This window comes from Sinocyclocheilus anshuiensis, unplaced genomic scaffold, assembly GCF_001515605.1.
Source record: "Sinocyclocheilus anshuiensis isolate Anshui unplaced genomic scaffold, SAMN03320099.WGS_v1.1 scaffold1143, whole genome shotgun sequence".
In the NCBI taxonomy this organism is placed as follows: Eukaryota; Metazoa; Chordata; class Actinopteri; order Cypriniformes; family Cyprinidae; genus Sinocyclocheilus; species Sinocyclocheilus anshuiensis.
Window position 1 is genome coordinate 1533606 of NW_015546123.1, and position 23646 is coordinate 1557251.

Consider the following 23646-nt stretch of genomic DNA (forward strand, 5'->3'; position numbering starts at 1 on the left):
GGGCAAAAGTGTGGGTTTGTTAGATTTTTTATATATATATATATATATATATATATATATATTTTATTTTTTATTTTTTATTTTTTTATTTATTTATTTTTTTCAAATTCTCTGACTCCTTGTGTTTCTGACTCTGTTTTCAGGTTCTGCAGAAGTTGGGAAAGGCAGATGAGACGAAAGATGAACAGTTTGAGCAGTGTGTGCAGAATTTCAAAAGACAGGAGGTAAGATGAGTCTGGTCTATAGGGCTATGCTGTTTTTGGGTGGTATAATGGCTCTTTGGGTGGTTGTTAAGCTGGATTGATTTTCCCACCAGCAGCAGAGAGTCATGTTGTACTTAACCAGCATAAATTGATATTGTCTCTCCTTCTGTGTTAATATATCACTTTTAAATGTGAAGGGTCAATATTAGTGGGAAAATATCCATTGAGATTTTTTTAATCTTGTAAGAGTTCTCTATACTAATAGGATAAAGACTTTGAAGGTATAGACACATATAGGCCGCATTTACACTGCAAATCTGGATGCCCAAATCGGATTTTTTTTACTATACTGTATACGATTTTTTTTTAAACGAACCGCTTACACCTTCTTTTAAAAGTGACCCATATCCGATAACTGCATTTACACTAAATAGGCTTAACTTAAACAACACTTAACGTGGCTGAATGCATTAGACAGTAATATTCAAATACCAAACTCTTTATTAATAAAGCATACTATATATAGAAAAACAGATGAATCCCGAATATGAACACAATGAGTTTAACTTATTGACAGAACTCATAGAAACATTTTAATGTGATAGTTTCATCCTTACATCAAAATCATTCATTAGTACCGATTCTTCATGACAGTGATTATATACAGAGATCCGCTGTAAACATCCAGAGGTCTAGCGGTTGAACTTGTGCTAAACATGTTAGTGGTTCTGGGTTCTTTTCCTCATTAAAGGGGTCATATTGTCACGAATTCGGTCCATGGACTTCCGTTTATTCACCACCAGAGGTCACCCTTTCCATAGACATGTTTGTGTGCATTTTATTTTGTGATTTCACCCGAACTAATAGACAGTCTCCACAACAGCAATAGATTGAAGCGCTCATCTGTGCACAAGCCACCGTCACTGATATCAGCGGCAACGAGCATGATTTCAAAAGCAACACATTTCAGCGCCAGATCGCCTCTTATTTAACACAAACGAATGAAATTAATACTCTGCTAGTCAACTAGAAATGTTTAATTTGTAATAGATATATCTGTACCGCGAGCTGTTTCAAAAACATTTGACATGCAACTCGCATTAACAGGGGAATATCTGATCTGTCTGCTTACATGGCAGGCACAAATGCACGTATCCGATTCATATCAGATTTATTTATACATATGAATGAGGCCTGAAACCGATCTGAGAATATCGGAATCCATGTGCTTTTTTCCTGCTTACACGTTCGTGGGCCATATTACAGCAGTAATGATTCTCATTCCTGCTGTCACTACAACACTTCAATGCCACAGTACAACAAAAGCACAGCCAGGATGCACGGCACAGATACGATTCTCTCCGTTCTCTCTTTCTTTAGAACTATGTGGTCTAATGCAATACACACGCCATTAGCTACTCAATATCTCAATATTTTTGGCCTTTTGGCTTTTATATATATATCTCAGCATTTAAAGGGGTGTTTTTTTCTATTAAAGGAGCTGTCATTTCAACCAAATAGCCATTGTAGCCAATTAGATTCAGAATACAAGTGAAAACAATCAAAAAAAAAAAACTTTAGTAAAAAAAAACAATTTAAAAAACATACTTCCAGTATATTCATACTAAAACATTTTAATATGGAAATATTACAATAAATTTCATTTTTGAGTGATGCAAAATTAATCTAGATAGTTAACTATGCCACAGCCATATCACCCTGCAGCCCAAGACTGGTTGCCCACTGAAGCTAAGCAGGGTTGAGCCTGGTCAGTACCTGGACGGGAGACCTCCTGGGAAAACTAGGTTGCTGTTGGAAGGGGTGTTAGTGAGGCCAGTAGGGGGTGCTCACCCTGTGGTCTGTGTGGGTCCTAACACCCCAGTATAGTGATGGGGACACAGTACACTATATTGTCAAAAAGCACCGTCCTACGAATGAGACGTTAAACCGAGGTCCTGACTCTCTGTGGTCACAAAAAATCCCATAGCACTTCTCGTAAAGAGTAGGGGTGTAACCCCGGTGTCCTGGCCAAATTGCCGCCACTGGCCCTTGTCAATCATGGCCTCGTAATAATCCCCATCCACTTGATTGGCTCTATGACTCTCTCTCCTCTCAACCTGTAGCTGGTGTGTGGTGAGCGCACTGGCGCCGTTGTCCTGTGGCTGCCGTCGCATCATCCAAGTGGATGCTGCACACTGGTGGTGGTTGAGGAGAGACCCCGCCACATGATTGTAAAGCGCTTTGGGTGTACAGCAATACACAATAAAGCACTATACAAATACATCATTCATTCATTCATTCATTAACTGATTCATTGAAATTAACAGTTTGAACTGATTCAAAGTGCTTTGGGCGTACAGCAATACACAATAAAGCACTATACAAATACATCATTCATTCATTCATTCATTAACTGATTCATTGAAATGAACAGTTTGAACTGATTCACAGCAATGAATCAAACTTTTACTATTAAAATTTAAATCAAAGACTCTGTTACAACATTTCTGCCTTAATGCTTTTCTTGCTAGTGAGTGACAAGACTTCTCGAAACAAACCTTTATGAAATGTAATGGGCAAATGAAAAGTGCATTAAAATCATCAAATGATGTTTAGTTTTATATCACCACAACAGCAAATATACCATAGTTTATACAGCTGGATAAATTATATTGGCCTAGCTCCATATTTAATGCGAAATTATTTATCTCAAATAATTTGATTACTTTGAGGATGAAAAGCTATGCAATTAAATTTAGAGTTGTAGTGAAGTGTCTGTGAGGGAAGATAGGGAGGGAAAGTGTAGTTCCAGAAGAAGTGTGTGTTTGCTGAAGAAAAAGCAGCAGTCTAATCCCACCCTCTCCACCTGTCCTCACTAATCCCGATTAGACTGCTTTATGCTCCATTGTGCCAGTGCTTCCAGAAACACTCTCCTCTCCTCTGCTCACCTCCAAACATCTCTGCTCATTTAACCCCTCTCTCTTCAGTCTTTTGGGCTACGTCAAGGACTATTTGCTCTGTACTTTCTGTAGTCACCATGTGATAAATTGGTTTGTGCAAAGTGAAGTACATGCAGATTAAATTGGTCCGATATTAAATTTGCTGAGTCAGTCAGTCACTACAGCTGGAGGATACCAGTCACAGCCAAAACTGAACCCACACACCATATGTTAGAAGTCTGGCTCATAAACTGCTTGTTACAACAGAAACATGGAGCCATCAACTGCGTTGAGATATTGTACACATCAATTCTCTGCATCAGGGCTTGTAAAATACTGTCAATCTGATACTGGTTAATTGTTATGGCCACCCTAGACTGTAAAAGACACCAGACTCAGTCAATGTTAAACAACTTTTAGTCAAGCTAAAATAACCATTATAATATTACACACAAAATGACATATTGGCATATTCTAGTGGCCACAAGATACCACTAATTAAGTTGACTGTTAAAACAACACTAGCACCTTTGCCGAAATGTTTGTGTGTGTTTTAATCAAAGCGATGAGACATGATATCTCTCATCAAAAATGTTTTTTTTTATGCGTAATGCTGACATATTTCAGACTTCTGCATCTAAAGGTGCATTATTCAACCATATTGTGTAGAGAAAGATCATCAGAGCTGATAGTGGACATTTGGGCTTTTCATTTCAATTCTCCTTGTAGCCTCCTTTGCTGTCTCAGGATTGCTGGGTCTTGTGTAGAGTGCAGAAAATGAAATGACTTCCATTTGCTGCACTGGCTGGAAAGCTCATTGTGAACGCATCTTTTGTATGACTGCCTGTGATTTTCAATGTGATGCTGTGATTTCAGAACCATGGACAGCAATTATTCTCCACTGCTTGAAACGCTAGTTATTATGTTGTCTGCAGTATGAAGAGCTTTTTACTGTGATTCGATTCGCTTCAGCTATGAATTTAAGAATGAATGCTCAGAATGAATGTTTATATATATATATATATATATTACTGGTTTCACTGTATTTTGGATCAAAGAAACACAGCAGACCTTTTCAAAAACAGCAAAAAAAATCTTACCAACCACAAACTTTTGAACGGTAGAGTATGTATAAAACTACTGTCATTTTCTTCAGAGATTCATTGACAGATCTGAAAAAATCTGAAAAGAAAACCTCACTAGTATATCAAGGCAATTTAATGTTGACATTATCAGCCTGTGTGGTTTAATACCTGATGTGATGAACCTTAAAAATGACAATAAATCTCCTGTTTTGTGTTCTGATCCATAGTTTGAGGGCTCTAGGCTTCAGAGGGAGATGAAGGCCTACATAGCAGCTGTAAAAGGTGAACCATTGCAAAGTACACACATACAAGTACATAAACATATCTGCTTAATACTGAATTGGATTCTCTTTTGTTATGATTGCAGGGATGCAGCAAGCTTCTAGGAACCTGACAGAGTCATTACATGAAGTATATGAGTCTGACTGGCACGGCAAAGATGATGTCATGATTATTGGAAAGGTAGCCAGAAATATAGTTGGATTGTCCATGTGTTAGTACTAGTATTTAAAATACCGACGTTATAATGATGTTGAAACAGCATTGTCAAATTTACAAGAAAAAATGTTTTCTAAGGATCATAAAATATACTACTGCTTTTATAGAGAAAAATAAATATTAGATATTAGTGGTGACAAGTTGATGAGATCCATCATACAAATGGCTTGTGGGAAATGCTGAGCAATTGCATATGTAATACAGCATCAAAAGAGCTGCTAAAGATCAAAGATAGGTGTTGATTTCTCTTCACAGTTTGATATGCTCAAGAACTGTTGTGAAAGTGGGTGAAAATTAAATACCTGACCTCAGGTAACCTGAGCATTGTGTTCAATTCAAAATTAAAAATGGATAATTTGAAGATAAAAAAAAAAAATCATTCTCACATTCTTATCTGTTCTATTGAGATCTGAGGTTTAAGAACAAGCAAGAGGTTTTGGCAGTCTCTCACACGACTCCGCTGAGGGATTTGTACTCTGTACCTGTGCCAAAGCTAAAATGCTGCACCTTTTAGGGAAAATGGGGTCAAGTCACTGAGCCATTAAGGTCTATTATGCAGCCCATGCACATGCATTTCACAGAAAATGTATAAGATAGATTCAGAAGGGGTCATGTCAACTGGTCATGTTAATCCTCATGTTTAAATTCCCATACAGCAAATTTAATAGCTGGAATTATAGCATATACGTAGGTATGTATAATGTATAATTATTATTTAGAGGAAAGAAAAAGGTGGCATGGCCTTTTTGCTACTGAAGATAAATTGCAGAAGATGTTTTATAGAAAATGTACATTTATTGTTTTTTGAGAAAACAGTATGAATTCATGCTGATATGCTATGATCTTTTATATAGAATATTTTGAAAAATATTATTAATACAAAATTATTATTATTATTATGCATGTGATTTTATTTATTTTATTTTATTTCCTGCAACATGAGTGTTTAGAGAGCAGTCACAGGTGGTTGTGTTTTCAAATGGTTAATGAAAAAAATCATAATTTTACATTGAGTGAGATTAGGAGCATTGCTTTAAGTCATTTTATATTATTTTTTATTTATTTTGAGTATCACTCAAGCAATAGTGCTGTTTTTTTTAAATATCAGGCTGCATATTGTTTTTATTAGCACTTTTTACACAAGCAGCAGAGAAAGTTAATGTGTCAAACTGATGACAAAAATCAAAGCATTCCATCTGTCCTTCTGCCCACAGGCACACAGATGATGTGGTTTGAGGGAGTTCTTAATAGTGAATAATGACATATGTCATTTTTAGTTTGGGAGTGGGGCTGTGACTCATCGCTGTCCTCAGAGAATTTCAATTTCATTTACCCAAGGACGCTCATTTTTGTTTAGTCACACCTCACCGAGGGGGAGCGATGAATTCAGCTTCCTGAATCTGATTTGCATCCTCTGTGAATGAGTAAGAGCCTAATTAGATTTTAATTTCTCTGCTGCTGCATCATAAATCCAACACCCATACTCATCTGTTTATGTTGCAGGAGCTGCAGAATAACATTCAGAGGGGGTTATACAGTAGATTCCCTCTTCCATCGCTCTGTTAAATCTCTCATGCTTGTCAAATGCTCTCAGTTAATCTGACTGATGGCTGTTTTGTCTCCTTTGCAGAACTGTGATGTTTTGTGGGAGGACTTCCATCAGAAGCTGGTAGACTCTACCATCAACACACTGGAAACATATTTGACTCAGTTCCCAGATCTCAAGGTGCCGATGTCATTTTACTCATGCCGAATTGGTTTTAAGGGATGGGTCGTTCATATCCCTATCATCCATATTGTTTAAGCTGATGCATGTGCCAACGCAGTGCTGAGAATAAATGCAAAACATATTCAGCTGAAGGGTAACCATACTAACCACAAGTGTTTTCCCTCCCTCCAGATACGTGTTGCAAAGAGAAGCAGGAAGTTAATTGACTATGACAGCGCAAGGCACCATCTTGAGACCCTGCAGGCTTCAACCATGAGGAATGAGAAAAAGATAGCAAAAGTATACAAGTCTTTTCTGTTTGTGCATCACAACTTGGTCTTTAAAATGTTATGAATACAATTGCTGAAACCATAAAATTGCTGACACAGTGATCTGAGCTATTGCTTGAACGTATGTACCGTATCTGTGTGCATGTAGGCAGAGGAAGACTTGAAAAAGGCCCAAAGGGTTTTTGATGATCTCAACGTTGGCCTGCAGGATGAATTGCCCACACTCTGGGATAGGTGAGACATTTTAAGACTGACTGCTACTGAAATCTGAGTTTTATACTAGGCTACATGAAAAGCATTCAAAGAATCGGTTTGGTTATCCTGATGTCTTTCTAGTAGCTGGTTCATTATTTTAATTCTGTTAAGAACCATTTGATATGATGAGACCACCAGATTACAAATGGTATGGATTCATTACAGATGCCTATATGGTGCGAAAAGGACCAAGAGAGTTAAAATTGCTTTGTTGTTCTCATTGTTCTAGTTGGACATTTTGTTGGGTCATGTTTTGACCCTTTGTTCACATTCAGCACTAACTGGTGAACAACATTAAATGCAGGACTAGCTCAATAATTAGCCATCAGTCTCTTATATAACTAAAGCCTTGCTATATCATGCCCAGTATAATTATTGTATTCTCAGTGGGGTGGCAGTAATAGTTACAGCCTGGTGCCCTGACAATACAAGGCCCTGGCCAATAATATTGATTTCATTTGACCAAAGGCCTTCCTGGAATGTACATTTACATCCCAGCATTCCACATTTATCCATTAGTTGCACAGCATGCTAGCTGTGAACACTCATGTCACCGCTGCGGTTACATAGAGTAGAGGAGGTAAGATGTTGTTTTATCAACACTTTTAAAGGGAAAGGAATATGCTGCATTGATCCAAGAAGAATTTGGGGCAAATTTGTAAAATATAATTCATGAAGATTGAATACTGTTTGTCTTGTTGGGGGAAAAAAAACCTCAACTCCATGGCATTAAGCTAGCTATATAAATGTGTGGTCCGACGTGTGGGTTGAAGGGTAGTGTATTTTTGCATTGTTTATTGAATGAGTTTGATATTAACAAAATTCATATCGATGAAAATAGCAGGATTGATATGGTAGCTGTGGTAACATGCTATGAATAGCTGGTTTACACAACAGGAGTCATTTGCTTTGTCACAAAGATCAGAAGGTAAGTGTCTAGAATTAGTCATCAGTTTATTTAGAGTACTTATTTAGAATGTTTTTTATATAGAACTATATGCTTTGATTTACTCTGTGTGCAACTGCATATTTATAGTTATGATGTGCAGTATCCTGTATATTGCAGCAAATTTGTTTTTAAAGGAACAGTTCAACATGAAATTATGTCATTGCTTACTAACCTTCATGTCATTTCAAACCTGTATGACTTTTACTTCTTTTTTTTTTTTTCTTGCTACCGTAGAACACCTTTTTTTTTTTTCATACAATGAAAGTCAATTGGGTCTAATGTTGTCTTGGACCCCTTTGACTTTCTATAATTTGGACAAAAAGAATCGAGTTTTGGAACTGCATGACTGAGCAAATGATGTGTGAACTATCCCTTTAACTACCTGGTATTTTGAGTATGATTGTAGACAGTATTTTAATGGTAATACAAATAAGGTGTATGTACTGTATCTTGTGGTCAGCTGTATGTTGTGGTGAATATGCTCTGGTAAGCAGTATGCTGTTTTGAGCTGAAAGGGTCTGTTTGCTCACTGGAGCAACAGCCTGGTTACATAATCTATTCAATCGGCAGCTTCCTCTCTGCACCAGACCCTGTAGCCATGCTCATTTCAGCTCAGACCAGAAAGAAAAAATGACTGAGATATATTCATAACTGTTGCAGACATCAAAAATGACTGTCACTTTATATTTGTATTATTTCGGATTTTAGGGTTCTTACTGTCATGCAGGTGTGGACTGAGGCATTTTAGCTTATAGGAGCAACTTCCAGATATGATTCCGCATTCTTTGTTTTAAAAGGACTAAAAAGCTTTAATATCTTGCTTGATGTATGTTTGAGGTACAGAGGTTTGTGTTAGTGCATCACATTTGCCTTTGGATCTCTTTCACATATGTGGTACAAAGTTGTTGTTTTTTTTTAAATAGAAACAAGAAATTCTTAAACTCTAAATGACATCATCAGTGTCCATCTGTTTTTCTTTTTGAACATCATCCAGATGCTTCTTCAACATATTGCGCACTTGTTGGAGGCTAGAGCCTAATCATTATTCTTCTCCTTTCCTCTTTGCAGTCGGGTGGGGTTCTATGTGAGCACCTTCCAAAACGTCTCCAGCCTGGAAGCCCGATTCCATAGGGAGATCTCTTTTGTGAGTTAGATTAATTTCGAAAGCTCTTGAAGCTGTTAAACAGGATGTTCCTCCTAAATGTCACAAACAATGAACTGGGTGCTCAAAAACACAAAGCACATGTTCCTCCTTGAGTTTATAGAGTACTCACAGACTACTGTGTTTTCAAGAGTGGTTTATGACAAAATTCACAGTTTTACATAGTAAGATTAGGAGCTTTGTTTCTGATCCATGCAGTCAGTCAAAGAAAAGCTCTCATGCTTTGCCTGAAATCTCATTTTCTATTCAAGCTGCTACTTGTGCTGTAGCTATTACTCATGAAAGACAGATAGTGTGTGTGTGTGTGTGCGCGCGTTTTTGTGATTTATGAGGACACAAATTTGTATAATGACATGGGTATGACATAGGTATTACAACGAGAAGGTGACTTATGAGGACATTTTGAGTGTCCCCGTATTTCAAAAGACTTATAAATCATTCAGAATGAGTTTTTTTTGTGAAAATCTAAAAATGCAGAAAGTTTCCTGTAAGGGGTAGGTTTAGGTGTAGGGTTGGTGTAGGGCGACAGAAAATACAGTTTGTACAGTATAAAAACCATTACACCTATGGAATGTCCCCACAATTCACAAAAACAAACCTGTGTGTGTTTGTGCGTGTTAGTTTTCTAAATCACAGAAGAGGCACTGATGAACGATTGAGCAATATTTATAGGGCTATTTAATTCTTTAACAATGCAGTGTGGGAGAGCAACTTTCTTAAATGCACTGCCTGCTCTACATTCAACCAATACATAACTCTTTAAATACCCTTTGAATATTGCTCCAAATATTATTTTCTAGCCTTTATTTTTCTAGTGTTAGAGACATTAAACAGTGCAAATTTTTGCCTCTTTAGATCCACATCTGTCATTTTGGGTCCACACTGAAGGTTATAATGTTTTAGCTGGGAACTCCGCATTGGTAGATTATGTTTATTATTAGACACAGCATGTTGCCGTCAGTGGGCATCAATGCATTGTTAAAGACTTTTTTCGCCAGAAGGGGTAAACAATGCAGCTCTGCACAGAAGCTACTGCAAAGGTCTGCTCTTTGTGTCAATGTGATCAGTATAGAGGTCAATGCATCACTCTATTGACACATACATTATTTTAACTTTTATTGAAGGAATGAAAATTATTTCACATTAAGAAAAACTTTAGTCATTTGAGCATTCGTTGTTCATGAAGGTGAAGATTAATTATTATGAACGTATTATGATTTGTACGTATTACTATTTTTATATTAATGACTGTGAGATCATGTACAAGTTTATGCCAATAAAAAGGAATGAAAATAATAAAAATCTTAGCATGCGCAATAGCATATTCAGTAGTACCACAGTACCTGAATGACAACATTTATTTCACTAAGGTTGCCTAAGGCAAGTAATTTTGCTTGAGTTCTTCTCATAATTATTTTTTCCAATGATTTCTTTCTCTATGTTTTGGATCCAGCTCTGTCATAAGCTGTATGAAGTGATGAATAAGCTCGCTGAGCAGCACTCGGACAAAATGTTCACGATTCAGGGAGCACCCAGGTAACCCAAGCAACAGTCTTTAACCTCCATTATCTCCCTGCACAGAATGTACTTATTCACTGATGGTGGTAATGTACATAGTACAACACTGTACAAAGCTTGAAGAATTGTCATGTTATAATGTTGTATATTTGTTACCACTTTGAAAGATGATAAGAAAACAAGATTATTGCCATAATTCTGGCTTTTAATTAAGCGTTTATATGGTTTGGCTCTGTTCGTGTTCTTCCTGTTACAGAGTGAAACGGTAAGTGGAATAGCATGGACAGTTAGTGTATGTAAAGACATGGGAGGTTTACTTCCTCTAAAGTGTTCTTAGTTTAGAAAGGAAAATGGAAGAACACATTTGTTCTTTGTGAAAGAACACCTTTGAGTAAGTAAATGTCCTGTGCACAAAATTGGTTTGTAGTGCAGAGGACATAGTTCAACAGCACTGTGCTTGAGGCAGATGATGATAGTGTTTAGTTTTGTAGATCTGGTAGGTGATGGGTAATTATGCTGCAGATGTTTCTCCTTTGCTTGTAATTTACACAACACCCCTTTTTTATTTAACTATAAATTTTTAGTGAATCTCAAACTTGTCCTACACTGTAGGTGCATCACTACATCCAAATATAGCTTCAAAGTGAAAAGCAGGGGATAAGCAGAGCACATTGTGATAGAAATTATTAATTTAACAGTACTTGGACACAATGGAAAACTGTGATGAAGTAAGACCATCTCTTAAATAGTGTGTTGGTTGCAAGCTGCCCTTCTTAGAAATCTCCAATAAGAGCTCTGATCTAGTGAAAATAATATATTCAGAATAAAAGAAGCCATGATGAATTGCTAAGAAGTTATTTGTGTGTCATTTTTTATTGACAGCGACTCAGGACCCCTGCGATTAGCCAGGACTCCCACCCCACCTGATGATGAGAGCTCTGACAGCAGCCCAGCTGCCAGCCCCAACCACACACTAAGGCCCACATCTCCTGGCCCACCTCGACCCAAATCACCTTCACAGGTAGGACTGAAACCCCTCCAAGTCCTGCAGCATTCAGAATGAAGATTCAAGTAGTTAGGAAGTTTGCAGTTTATTCATGATGTGCAGCACTAAAATGAGTACAAATGCTCTCCTTGATCAGTATTTGTGAGGTTTTGATTTGTGAGGTTCAAAGGCACACATGGTATCTCTTCATATCAGCTCAAAATGGGACCTCCAAAACCACCTCCTCCAAAAGCTACTCCAACCAAGGAGCTCCAACAAGAGCAGATAATCGACCTGTTCGATGGAGGCTTTCCAGAGATCAGTGTTACATCACCACAGGTGAGCGAGCATTCACTTATTTTTATTGGTAATATGGAAAAAGAAAAATATCTGCTAGGAGTAAAATGGATTACTTGTGCAGCATTCGACCTTATTTAATAGTCAGTTCATTTTATTTTTATGTTCTTACTTTAGCCAAACGAGAAACCTGGAGAATCTCTCCTGGACTTGGATTTTGATCCATTCAAGCCTGATGCCAGTACACCTATTGGGCAGACCCAATCACCCATATCTCAGGTCCTTCTTCACACTCTGCTTATGTTATTAAACATTAGAGACAGTGACAGGTCAAATGAAAACTTTTACGTCTTAGCAATCATTTTTATTTATATAACATTAATCAATCAGTTAGGAAATAGAGCTTAAATTCTTGCATATTTTTTCTTACAGACACTACCTTGGGATCTTTGGGCAGTAAGTCTGCTTTCTTTGCCTGTACTCTCTGATCTATGTGAGCTGATGCAAAGGAGAGAAATCTTGGTGCTCTTAGTAACTTGATGACAGAATCCTCTCCTGTCCTGATGTCAAAAGAAGTGGCCTAGATTTGTAGTCTCTTAAAACAATAAATTTGCACTGACATGAAATGTAAATTCACTGTAATTTCATGACAAGCTCAAAGACGTTCCTGGCGAGCATTAATTTGACCGCAAATACCTCTGATATCTCTGTTCATTTCTAGGGAAATGCTGCACAGCCTGCACAGCCCGTAAGTAATGACTGACGAGAGTGTCTTAGTAGAAAGCAATTGCAAATGTAATTAAAGTTCATGGCAGATTTAACCTCCAGCTTTCAAGACTTTGGCAGATAACTTCTTAAATGTTCATTTATTCATTAACGTTACAAATTAGAAATCTGTCCCCCATTTCTCCAGTGTGACATTGCATTGCGGTTTATATTCATGTACCATGGTTCTCATTTAAAATATTCCTACTTAGTTTCTTTAATCTGTGTCTGTCTGTGACAAATCTGTCTCCATCTCTGTTGGCCCCCATCATAGGGGAAACTTATTTGCATAGTTACCACTTGTTACCTTTCTTTCCTTGACCAGGCTGCAGATGCTGGCTTCACTGCCAACTGGGCAGCTGACTTTGGCTCTTCAGCCACTACGGGTACAGAGGAATCTGGAAATGCTCAACCTGCAGTGGATGAGCAGGGATGGCCACCTGCCGAAGGTTGGCCAACAGAGGCAGCATCACAGCCTCAAGAAGAGGCAGCCACAGATGAGGTTAGAGCCTGGAATCCGGAAAACTATCCTGAGCCAGACCCAGACTGTGATCCCTGTGCTGTGGGGGGTGGCGAGGCCAAGCAACAGCATCCAGGACAGGGGAAAGGGAGTGTAGAGGAAGGTCAGACAGACTGGGCTAAAAATCAAGTGGAATGGGCAAAAGAAAAGGCAAGTTGCAGGTCAGAGGAGAGAGATGCAGAGGAGACAGTGGGCTTGCAACCAATGCCTGGAATCATATTCACCGATGAGTTTGGTCAGGAGATTCAGGATACCACGGAGGGCGTAGGGGGAGATAGTTCCAGATGGGGTCTGTCTAGCCAGGTTGATCTAGATGGATCCAGCTCAGAGTACGAGACTGCTGAAGAATGGGGTGATGTCCCAGGACAAAACGGTGGGTGGGTCAGTGCCGATGATGAGCTTGAATGTGCCGAGAATGAGAATCCAGTTGTGTCACCAGAACAAGGCACTGTGGCCCAAGAGTGCTTTGCAGACTGGGGCATGTCTGATGGTGTCCCCGAGCAGATTACACCTGCTGACTCTGGGTTTGGTGGTGATGCATTTGCAGCCAACTGGGATCAGCCTGAAGCAACACCATGTGTCTCAGAGCTTGAAAATGAAAGCTTGGATGAGCCGATTTCAGACCCAGCCAAAGCAGGAGCAAATATGCCTCAAAATGTTCTTGAATCTACTCCGAGTTCAGACCCATTTGACACTGAAGGTAATGATCCATTTGGTACAGGGGATGATCTCTTTGCAGCATCAGGGGATGACCCATTTGGGAATGGAAATGATCCATTTGCGACCTCGGACCAAGATCCCGTTGGCTTTTCTGAAAGTGATCCCTTTGTTACTACAGGCAGTGATCTTTTTGATACTGAAGGGCTATCAACAGAGAGTCCAAAAAGTGGGTTTCCTTCTGATCAGAGGCAGGCAGAGATCCAGCCAGGAGACGAAGGACAGTGGGCAGCGGACCCCTTTGCCACTGAATTCACATCAGACCCTTTTGCTACCGGGGGCAATCAGGACCCATTTGCTAATGAGATCACATCTGATCCTTTTGCCAATGAAAGCGGTAGGGACCCATTTACCAGTGAGAACAACCAGGGGTGGGCAGGGGGTTGGGAATCCACTGGGACAAAGGAGATTATTGGACAAGGAAAAGACTCTGATGTCTTTGATGACAAAACTGGACATGCCAATGGGTTTGCCCAGTGGGCAGCTTTTCCTGCACCAGCTGCAGACTCTGAGAACTCCAGTAAGGGCTCCTGGCAGGAGGTGAGTGATAGCAGTGGCTTCTTCTCTTCTGATGGCCAAGGAAACTTTACAGCAGGCTGGCCAGGTGAGGATGTTCCATCTCAAGACCCCTTTACCTCCTTCCCTGTGCAACAAGACACCTCTAATCTTAAAAGTACCATTGCAGAGGACAAGGTCTGTCATAAAGAGCCAGAGAACTCAGACCTGTCTGAAGACGAAGTTGCAAACCGGAGATACGGAAAGTTATACCAAGAAATAGATACAGAGCTGGAAGAGGTACCTGACTTCCTGCCACTCTGCTTAGCTTAGTGTAGAGTAGACTACAGCAATAATACTCCCCTCTTTTCCTGCCTGCAGATGAAGTACTATTTTCCTGCTACAAAACCCTTCAGACCCTGGAACCCCTCCCACAGTCCACAGTCCCAAGACCTGTTCTCCTCTCTCTCCTTTGCTTGCTTTGATTGTTTGTTGGTTTTGCTAAATTCAAGTAGAATTTACAGTCCTCCAAGTGTGTGCAATTAAAATACATGTCTGTGAGGGTTTACATGCTAATTACTTATTTAATTCGGTTTAGGTGTCCAACAAGGCTTTTAACGGATTTTCTAAGGTAAATAGGAGCTTAGAAAGTTTAATCTAACTTTTCAATAGATTAAAAGAGAATTCATAATGACATTATGAATTACTGTCAATGTGCGCAAACACAACAGTCACATTGTCCCAAGTGATTGTGCTATCATAATAGCATTGTAGCAATGCTTAGAATTGGTGGTTTTGAAAGAAGAAGAAGAATTTAAAATAATTTAAGAATATCTTTAAAAAGAGATAAGAAATGATGGATCTCATCATTTGCAACCAAATTCAACCCCCAGGGAGTTTCTAATATATTCCTGATATGTTTTTTACGAGTAACAAATACAATTATTTTTGTAAATGATGACACCAATTTTACAATGAACATGCAGAACCCAGTGTTAAAAATAACTGTGGCCCTGCTTTAATATACCAAAAGCTGTTTTATATCTAATTCTGTGATGATCCCTACTAATTCCTCTTCCCTGAAAGATCCATTAAACCATTTCTCACAGGAATTATTTTGAAAAAAAAAAAAAATAATTTGCAGTTTAACCTAGCTGATTATATGTTTCAGATTTCATGCAAGTAAATTTGATTTGCTTAACTTTACCTTTTTATTCTCTGGTATTTTTTAGGATGCAACAGTCCCAACATTTGTGGCCGAATTTGATAAGATGGTGAGTAGACAGTCATTTAATAGTGAAGATGGATTTTGACTGTAATGCTCTGTACTTCTTACTTAAACGGTGTCAACCCTCTTACTTAATGGGTGTCAATGGGCATTTATTTATTTCCATTAATGTTTCTTTGTAATATAATTTTTTGTTTTAGTTTTTCCTCTTTTTATTTTTTCCCCTTTTGTAGAAATTTTTTTTCATATGCATTTTTATCAAGACAATTTTGTTGTCATTTTCTCCAGTAATTGTCATGCCTGTACTACTAGACTGTACTACATAAATACATCTGTCATTGCTTGTTGCAAACTATATCTTTAAAAGTGGTTTTAAACCTATGGGTTTTGATACTGGTCCAGTAGTGAAGGTGATATTGGACAGCCTTTCTTATTGTTCTCTTATAAATGTATATAAAGTCTGAGGTTGAGGCCCCAGAGGGTGATGTAGCTGAAGGAGAAGGTGAAGCAGCCCCAGCCTCAGTACCTGAGGGTGGGGAGGGTCCTGTCACCACTCCTCCTACAGACACACAACCAGCGGAGATCACTGCTTCAAGCCCCCCTGCAGAGACGGCCACAGTGAGTGACAGAGTTCAATTCTAAACGTCATCAGAAATACTGTCATCACCATCTTCATCAACGCCATTGTCAACGTTTTTACATCAATGCTTTCCATCATTACTGTTATCACTTTCATCACAACATCATCATCCTCATTATAGTTGTTGTGATCGTCATCTTAATTTACTCAATCTGTTGATACTGTTTTTATCATTTTCAATATCCGTGTTGTTAGAATTTATCATCATCATCTTCCATCAGTGCATAAAATATGATTATTGCCCTTGCTGTCATGATATGATCGTCAGGTTATGTTTTTGGCTACATATACGTGTATTCCCTCACATCAAATTTATCAGAAATAAGCTGTAGCCATTGATCATATCTGTGTACTGTTATTTATAAAGAGCGCTGTGGAGTCTCCAGTGTCTGCTGAGACTGAGGCAGCAGAGCAGGCTGAGGTATGTACCTCTGAAAAATAAATCTAAACAGTGCCTGCATGTTGGCCATTTTACCTTTTGTATTTTAAAAACCCAAATGTTTTGGAAAAGAAACTCTAGATTTTTCAGGAGTTTTGTTATTTTAGACATATTTGATTTTTTTAAACATTGACTTAACAAATGTTTAAAAAATATATATATATTATTGACATAATTGTACATAAATATAGTTGTTTTATTATATTGTTGACATGTAGTTTTTTTCCATAACACAAAATTGCATACACTTTCAGTGCAAGCTCTGACTTTTCTTTTTCTTATGTATTAGCCAGTTACATAAGTTATTTTTATGTAAGTTTCATTTTATAAGTTCTTTTTATGGAGGTGAATTTTGAATGTGTTCATTTGTGTAAAATGGCATACCAATTATTATCATTTTTATTACTTTCTTTTTTTAATTTACACATACTTTGGGATCAGTTTTAAGTATTGGTTTTATTTTTCATTAGCAACAGTAGGATGTCAGAAGCACAGTTATGTAGTGGATCTTAAAATAACAGTTTTCACAAAGACTTTGGTTGAGCCTGAGGTTTTATTGTTGATGAAAAAGTCTCAACCATTCTTTAGCTTCCAGTTGAGGACATAGAAAAGGAGCAACCCAGTGAAGAAGCCCCGGTAACTATAACTTATGTCTAATGTATGGCATAAGAGAAACTCAAGTCATATGCAGCACCATTGCATATGTGCTTGGTTACTGTATCTAGCAAATCCTTGTTCTCCGTAGAAATGCCTTTTGGCATTTGCAATGTCTCCAAATGAATTATGTATGAGATGTAAGATATGATAGGAAAACAAGTGGTGTTATTTGGAAGTATAACAGAAATTGGAGATAGCATGAATGTTTTTTTTATTTGCATGTAGGATTCTGCTTCCATCCAAGAAACACAGGAGTCACCTACAGAGGCGGCTCTGGTAATTTCACTTCTATCATTTTATAATTTCACTGCTTTCCAATTATGAAATCAGTACGGCTAACGGCCTTCCGGCATCAAATCCCACATTCCTACTTTTAAACATGTTTTTAGGTTCAACAGTAGTTCACTGAGATGTTCATAAGCTCTGATACAGATGAGTAGTAATGGTTATGAAGGCAAGCCAGATACTGACATATCTGATGATCTGAGACAGATTTGTTGACTAATCACTGCAGTATGTGTCATTATTAATTTGAATAAATGAATGTGTAATGATGCTGACAACCACATTTCTTTGTGTGTAGGCTACTGTTGAGGATAAAGAGTCTCCCATTGAAGAGACTCCGGTAACTATTTAAGTCTTAATAGATCGACTAACTTTTTTTCTACTGTTATTACATTTTTATTTCATGCTATCATTTCAACATTGTTATCTAATGTTATTGTATTAATTTATTTTTATTTATGTATTTATTTATTTTTGGTAATTGTTTTGTATCATCATGAAGCCATATGAAAAACATTTTTTTTTTTATTCAAACACTGATATGGTCAGATATTTCTTGACTATCTAGTTGGGTTTCCTTTCTATTTCCATTCTTAATATTTTTAGTGAGTTCTGCAGAATACCTTGTAGCATAGAATTATTTAGATATTATATAGAGTCTCAGTCTGATATTAAATCATCATCTGGCTTCATATGAAACTTAGTGTGGTTACCAAACTGATGCACTGGGACAGGATGGTAGCCACATATGTCATTATTTAGCCTTGCAGAATGCTTTTTTAACAGTATGTGTTGATGGATGGAGACTTCTAACATGTGCTGCGGCATTAATCAGAACCTATAACCCATCTTTTTGTTTATGTGTATCTTTTATTTTAAGTTTTAGGGTACAATGAGCAGCTGCAACACCTGGCAGCGCAACAACAGACACCGTCCAGTTCTGACATAATATATTCTTCTCGTTCCAAACACAAAACTTTGTTTTTAGATCCAGAGATGATTAGAAGGCTAACGCTGCCACTGTTTCTGCCATTTCTGATTGTACCTTTAATTACTTTTCATTTCATGTTTTCTTCCCTGGTCTTTTCTGTTACAATAGTTTTGATCCACATAAGGTGGCACACACTAAATCCAGTTAAACAGAGATGATGTTTTAACCTGACAATTCCCTTGCTTTCTGAACCTTTAAATAGTGACCTAACTGATGACTATTATTACCCCTCTAATCACCATTTTCGGTTTCCATGGTGACTCCATTCTTACATCACCCCAACGGGCAGTAATTTTACATGCTCTCTTTTGAAGCACATTAAATGACCAAGCAAGTGGAGCAGAAATGTTCAGGTGTAAATATGATCTATGCATCTATGATTAGTTGAATCTGAATTCAGCAGTTTTGAATTTTATGGGGTTTTGGAATTTATTTATGTACTTACTGAAAGATCAAAAATGGATTCCAATTTACAGTTATTCTTGGGTCATTGTTGAATGAGTTAGGTTGAACTTTTTGACGACTTCTTCACATGTATATTGAGATCATATAGTCACTATGATCTGAGGAATGTTCACCCATACTACTTCATCCAGTAGGTAGTGGTCATCATGATCCCTGTTCCTTCATGCCGTCTGTTGAACATTTCCCCTAACCAAAGTACTTGACTTTTGGTGAAACTCAAGTCTGTTTTTTTTTTGAGAACTGACTTGCCATTCCTCATCAGGGACAGTTTTAACCTCAGAAGTTAAACTGGTCCCTGCACCCCTCATTGTGACACACTGAGTGCTCCCCTCCGTGGTGCTGTAAACTGATCCATCCACATGAGTGGCTTGTGTTGAGTGTTCAAACACTGACTCTCACTCCTGAGCACCTCTTCCAGACTATAGATGCCAAACCAGAGGAAGAGGCCAGTTCACTAGAAGCCAAACCAGGAGATGAACCAGATAATGTTGAGCCCAAACCAACAGATGAACCAGATAAGGTTGACACCCAACCAGGAGAAGTTCCTGATAATATTGAGCCCGAACCAGGAGATGCTCCTGATAATGTTGAGCCCCAACCAGGGGATGAAACCAGTAAGGAGGGTGCTGCAAACAATGGGAAAGAGGAGGTAGATATTCACCTGTGATTCTGCACTTTGGTATGCAGGCCATTGACAAGACCCTGGTTTCTTTATGTAACCATTCTGGACTGTACTTTAAAACTCACAGATACTTAGAATTGAATCAAAATGCTTTAAAACATAACTGTTCTGCTGAGTTTTTATTTTGTAACTTGATGTGTGAAATGTCACAATTATTTTTCAGTAACATTTTTCAACAAAGCCTCATTGTGCAAGAGAAGGGGTTAATGTTAGTCAATAAAAATGCAATTGTTCATTGGTTGTTCACATTAGTTCACAGCGCATTAACTAATGTCAACAGATACAGCTTTTGATTTAAAAAAATGAATTAGTAAAGCTCGAAGTACCGTTCGCTACTAGTTCATGTTAACTAATGTAGTTGACAAATGTTAACAATTGTAACCTTATTGTAAAGTGTTACCCATTTTTCTTTTATTCAGTTGTTTTTAATTTATTACATTTCTTAAGTATGTATTATGTGTATATGTGTGATCTGTTTCATGTGTATTATGTAATTGTGTCAAGCTACTGCAAAAATTGACTTGCATATCTTACCTTCAGGTTTATTACTTGAGTTGCATGTTGAGTGATGCTGCTTCTTTGCCTCACCTCAGGAAAAGATGCCTATCCCTTCTGTTGTTATTGAGCCTGCCTCTAGTAATGAGGGTGATGATGACCGTGATGGTGATATCATATCTCCAATAGCAACCAGTGACAATGGGGTGATCACAGAATGCCAGACAACCAAAGACATCTCCTCTGGAATGCCTCCTGGATACCTTTTCAGGGTGAATATAAAGCAAACACCATTTAAGTAAAGGATAAACTACAGTCGTACATTTATTTTGCAATATTACCTGCTGACTGTACATTATTCTGCTGATACTCGCCAAATAAAGAAACATGTGGTCATAAAATATTGATCCGTACGTCTAATGTGCAAGACTTCCGATTCATTAGTCACTGTAACTAAAAGAATGCAAAATGCAGTAAACAGTGAAATCATTTGTTCTACAAATCATTGTGTTTCTGATTATAAATTAAAATAATATGGTAACAAATACCAATTTGTAACATCAAGCAGTATAATAAACTGTTTTTGTACAGCTACTGGAAACGGCTGAAACCGGAAGCCTTGCACATTGAACTTAAAAATTACCATGCACGTAATTACCTTAAATATAATGTGGATATACAGTACAGTAACCTTAAAGCTTTCTCTAAGAAAAATAGCCCATTACAGTGTACAAAACAATCGACCTAGCAACAAGATGAACAAATTCCTATGCTGTCCTGCAGGTTGAAATGATGCATGATTTTGAAGCAGCAAACCCAGACGAACTGGAGCTGAAGAAAGGAGACATTGTTTTGGTAGTACCCACAGAGCTAGCTGAAGATCAGGTATGATTTGTCTTGAATGTTTAACTTTTGTTTTATTCACTTTTCTTATTATAATCATAATGTGATTTTGATGCTCATTTTGTTCTTTCTTCAGGATGCTGGTTGGCTCACTGGCATCAGAGAGAGCGACTGGCTACAGCATGGCACTTCGGCTCAGAAAGGACTGTTTCCTGAAAACTTTATGCAGCGTCTGGAGTAAATGACCTCAGTGTGTTGTGAGAAGGCACGTGGATCTGGACGTTTGCAGACAGAGCCACTCACCATGAAGTCTAAAGTACTGATGACAGCTGTCAATCAGATTAGGCAAATACCACATAAGAGGAAATAACACCATCGACTAAACGAAGCAAGAGGAGACACAAACACCTACTCAGAGCATAAAGAAAATAACCAAGCATGATGTGATAGTATGGTCAACCTTTTCTCGCAAAACCTAGATAAAATCCCTGTTTTTTGTTTGTTTTACCTGTGAGCAGCAACGAATTGATGTGTGCTTTGTTGGAACTCTGGTGACCTCCACATGTAATCCCTGTCTGTCTAAAGAACTAAAGTGAAAGTTTCCCCTCTAAAGACAAAAAAGTTACCTTATCCTCTCTGCACCAAGTGTATTGTATTGACTTTGTTGCTCTGCAGCGAATTTTATCAGAATTTGTAGTGATATGATCTATTTAACTATTCTAAGTGTTACACGAAACTTAGGTGTTTTCTTTGAGATATTTCAGATATAAATGTGACATTGCATCAACGTTAGTGTTCTCTGTAGTTTCACGGCTGGCCGTGCGCGGCTATGGTGGTGGTATTTGGCATATATTTGATATTGACAGTTTATGGCCGAGACTTTCAGTGTTTATGCCAAATTAATCAAAGTCCTCTTGATGAATATGAATATGTATATGTGTTGAGTTCCTACAGCATGACAAATGTTGTGAGAAGAAATCTGAAATATTACACCTGGCTAATACAGCTTTGCAAAACACAAAATGTAGCTCCCTATAATTACAGGCATTATGTGTATTATATTCACAAGGACATACATGCAGAACTTATCCTTGAATGGACGTGGAAATATTAATTTGTGAATTATGTTTTATGTTTGGAGAAATTGTATGTATTCAACTTTATATTTTTTAGCCAATGATGAGTGGGAAAGTTTGGGGCGGGAAATCTAAAAAAATATGCAATATATGTAATTGGTTGATAGAGTAATCATTGTCTTCATCGTTTGGTTCTGAGACAAAAAACAGCATCACTCTTGTGTTCGTATTGTTAGCCTCACTGTAGAGCATTTCTGTGATGTACATATCTGTGCTAATTAACTGTAAAGTGAATAAAGAATAGTTCATATGAGTCGTGGTTCATTTTCACGAATGGAAACAGCATCAGTATAAATATAATGTATACATACTGGTAATAATAGGCCCCCCAAATGAAATATCCCGTGTTCTATAATCACTGGTCGGTAGAGCATTTAAAAGCACTTTCAGTGTAGTTAAAGGGATAGTTCTCCGTCAGTTTCTGGTCCCCATTGACTTGCATAATGTTTTTTTTCTTCTTCTTTTTTTCCCTCCATACTATGGAAGTCGATGGGGACCAGCAACTGAACTTGAATTATCCCTTTAAGTACAGTACCATTTTTATATTTGTTTGTAATGACACGCAAATAACGCAAGGGGGAGACATTTATCTTCTACATTTCTCCTTTTCCAGTGAACTTTTGCGTTAGCAATGTGAAGCTGCTTTCATTCATTTTAAAGAAAGGCACTTACAGTAAGGTTTTATTTGTTAAATAGATTAGTTACCATGAAATAACAATGAATAATACGTTTACAGCATCTTTTAATCTTAGTTTATGTTAATTTCATCATTTACATTTTTTAAATAAAAAGTTGTAGACAGTCTATTACTTGAAAGTAACATATGAACAACAAGGAACTCTGTATTTTTATTATTTAACATCAAAAAATAATAATAAATGCTAAATATATTGAGGCATTATTATAAAGTTTCAGCAAAATCTGTTATCGACTTAAATGTGTATAACTGTCCACACATTCCATAAAAATAAAAAATAAAAATTTAATAATAATGTCTATTGTTACTGTATACTAGCCTGTATAAAACATCTGGCCCGTCAGTTTTATCAGTTTTATTTTTCATTTATTTTTTCAGCTCTCTTGTTTTCCGATACAGTCTTACTATACAAATGTAATTAATTAAAATAACCTTAAGCATTGGTTTGACTATAACCATTTTTTTTTGTTATCTCTCTGATAAATTGTCTAATATCTTACAGATGGGGATAATGTGACAAACTGGCAATTTTATGTTGCTATACTTTAAAGTAATTTCATTTAATATAAAAGGCTTATGCTAAATTTGCTTAAACATGGTTTCTAAGGTAACTTCATTTCAGGAAATGACATCAGCACCCCATTGTTGAAGTTCATACAAAAGCAGTGTGAAAACCTCAAAGACAGCATTACACCAATTATA

At 37.4% G+C, this 23646-nt stretch overlaps 1 protein-coding gene across 7 annotated transcripts in view; it reads left to right on the plus strand.

The window, feature by feature from the left end:
* LOC107701027 (amphiphysin-like) overlaps positions 1-22500 on the plus strand; it is a 28049-nt gene extending 5549 nt beyond the window's left edge. The window contains exons 2-27 of one of the 7 annotated variants that reach the window (XM_016502932.1): positions 144-224; positions 4455-4509; positions 4595-4689; positions 6356-6451; positions 6626-6733; positions 6872-6957; positions 8996-9071; positions 10543-10625; positions 10864-10872; positions 11490-11628; positions 11809-11931; positions 12067-12168; positions 12322-12345; positions 12611-12637; positions 12980-14686; positions 14985-15017; positions 15619-15660; positions 16074-16232; positions 16622-16675; positions 17282-17329; positions 17576-17626; positions 17934-17975; positions 19510-19740; positions 20367-20540; positions 21052-21153; positions 21248-22500. In XM_016502932.1, coding sequence (XP_016358418.1) covers positions 144-224; positions 4455-4509; positions 4595-4689; positions 6356-6451; positions 6626-6733; positions 6872-6957; positions 8996-9071; positions 10543-10625; positions 10864-10872; positions 11490-11628; positions 11809-11931; positions 12067-12168; positions 12322-12345; positions 12611-12637; positions 12980-14686; positions 14985-15017; positions 15619-15660; positions 16074-16232; positions 16622-16675; positions 17282-17329; positions 17576-17626; positions 17934-17975; positions 19510-19740; positions 20367-20540; positions 21052-21153; positions 21248-21352 — 3852 coding nt within the window. In that variant the 3' untranslated portion in view covers positions 21353-22500. The remainder of the gene's footprint in view (positions 1-143; positions 225-4454; positions 4510-4594; positions 4690-6355; positions 6452-6625; positions 6734-6871; positions 6958-8995; positions 9072-10542; positions 10626-10863; positions 10873-11489; positions 11629-11808; positions 11932-12066; positions 12169-12321; positions 12346-12610; positions 12638-12979; positions 14687-14984; positions 15018-15618; positions 15661-16073; positions 16233-16621; positions 16676-17281; positions 17330-17575; positions 17627-17933; positions 17976-19509; positions 19741-20366; positions 20541-21051; positions 21154-21247) is intronic. The other 6 variants (XM_016502938.1, XM_016502935.1, XM_016502934.1 and 3 more) reach the window with 6 other exon arrangements.
* The last annotated feature ends 1146 nt before the right edge of the window (positions 22501-23646 follow it).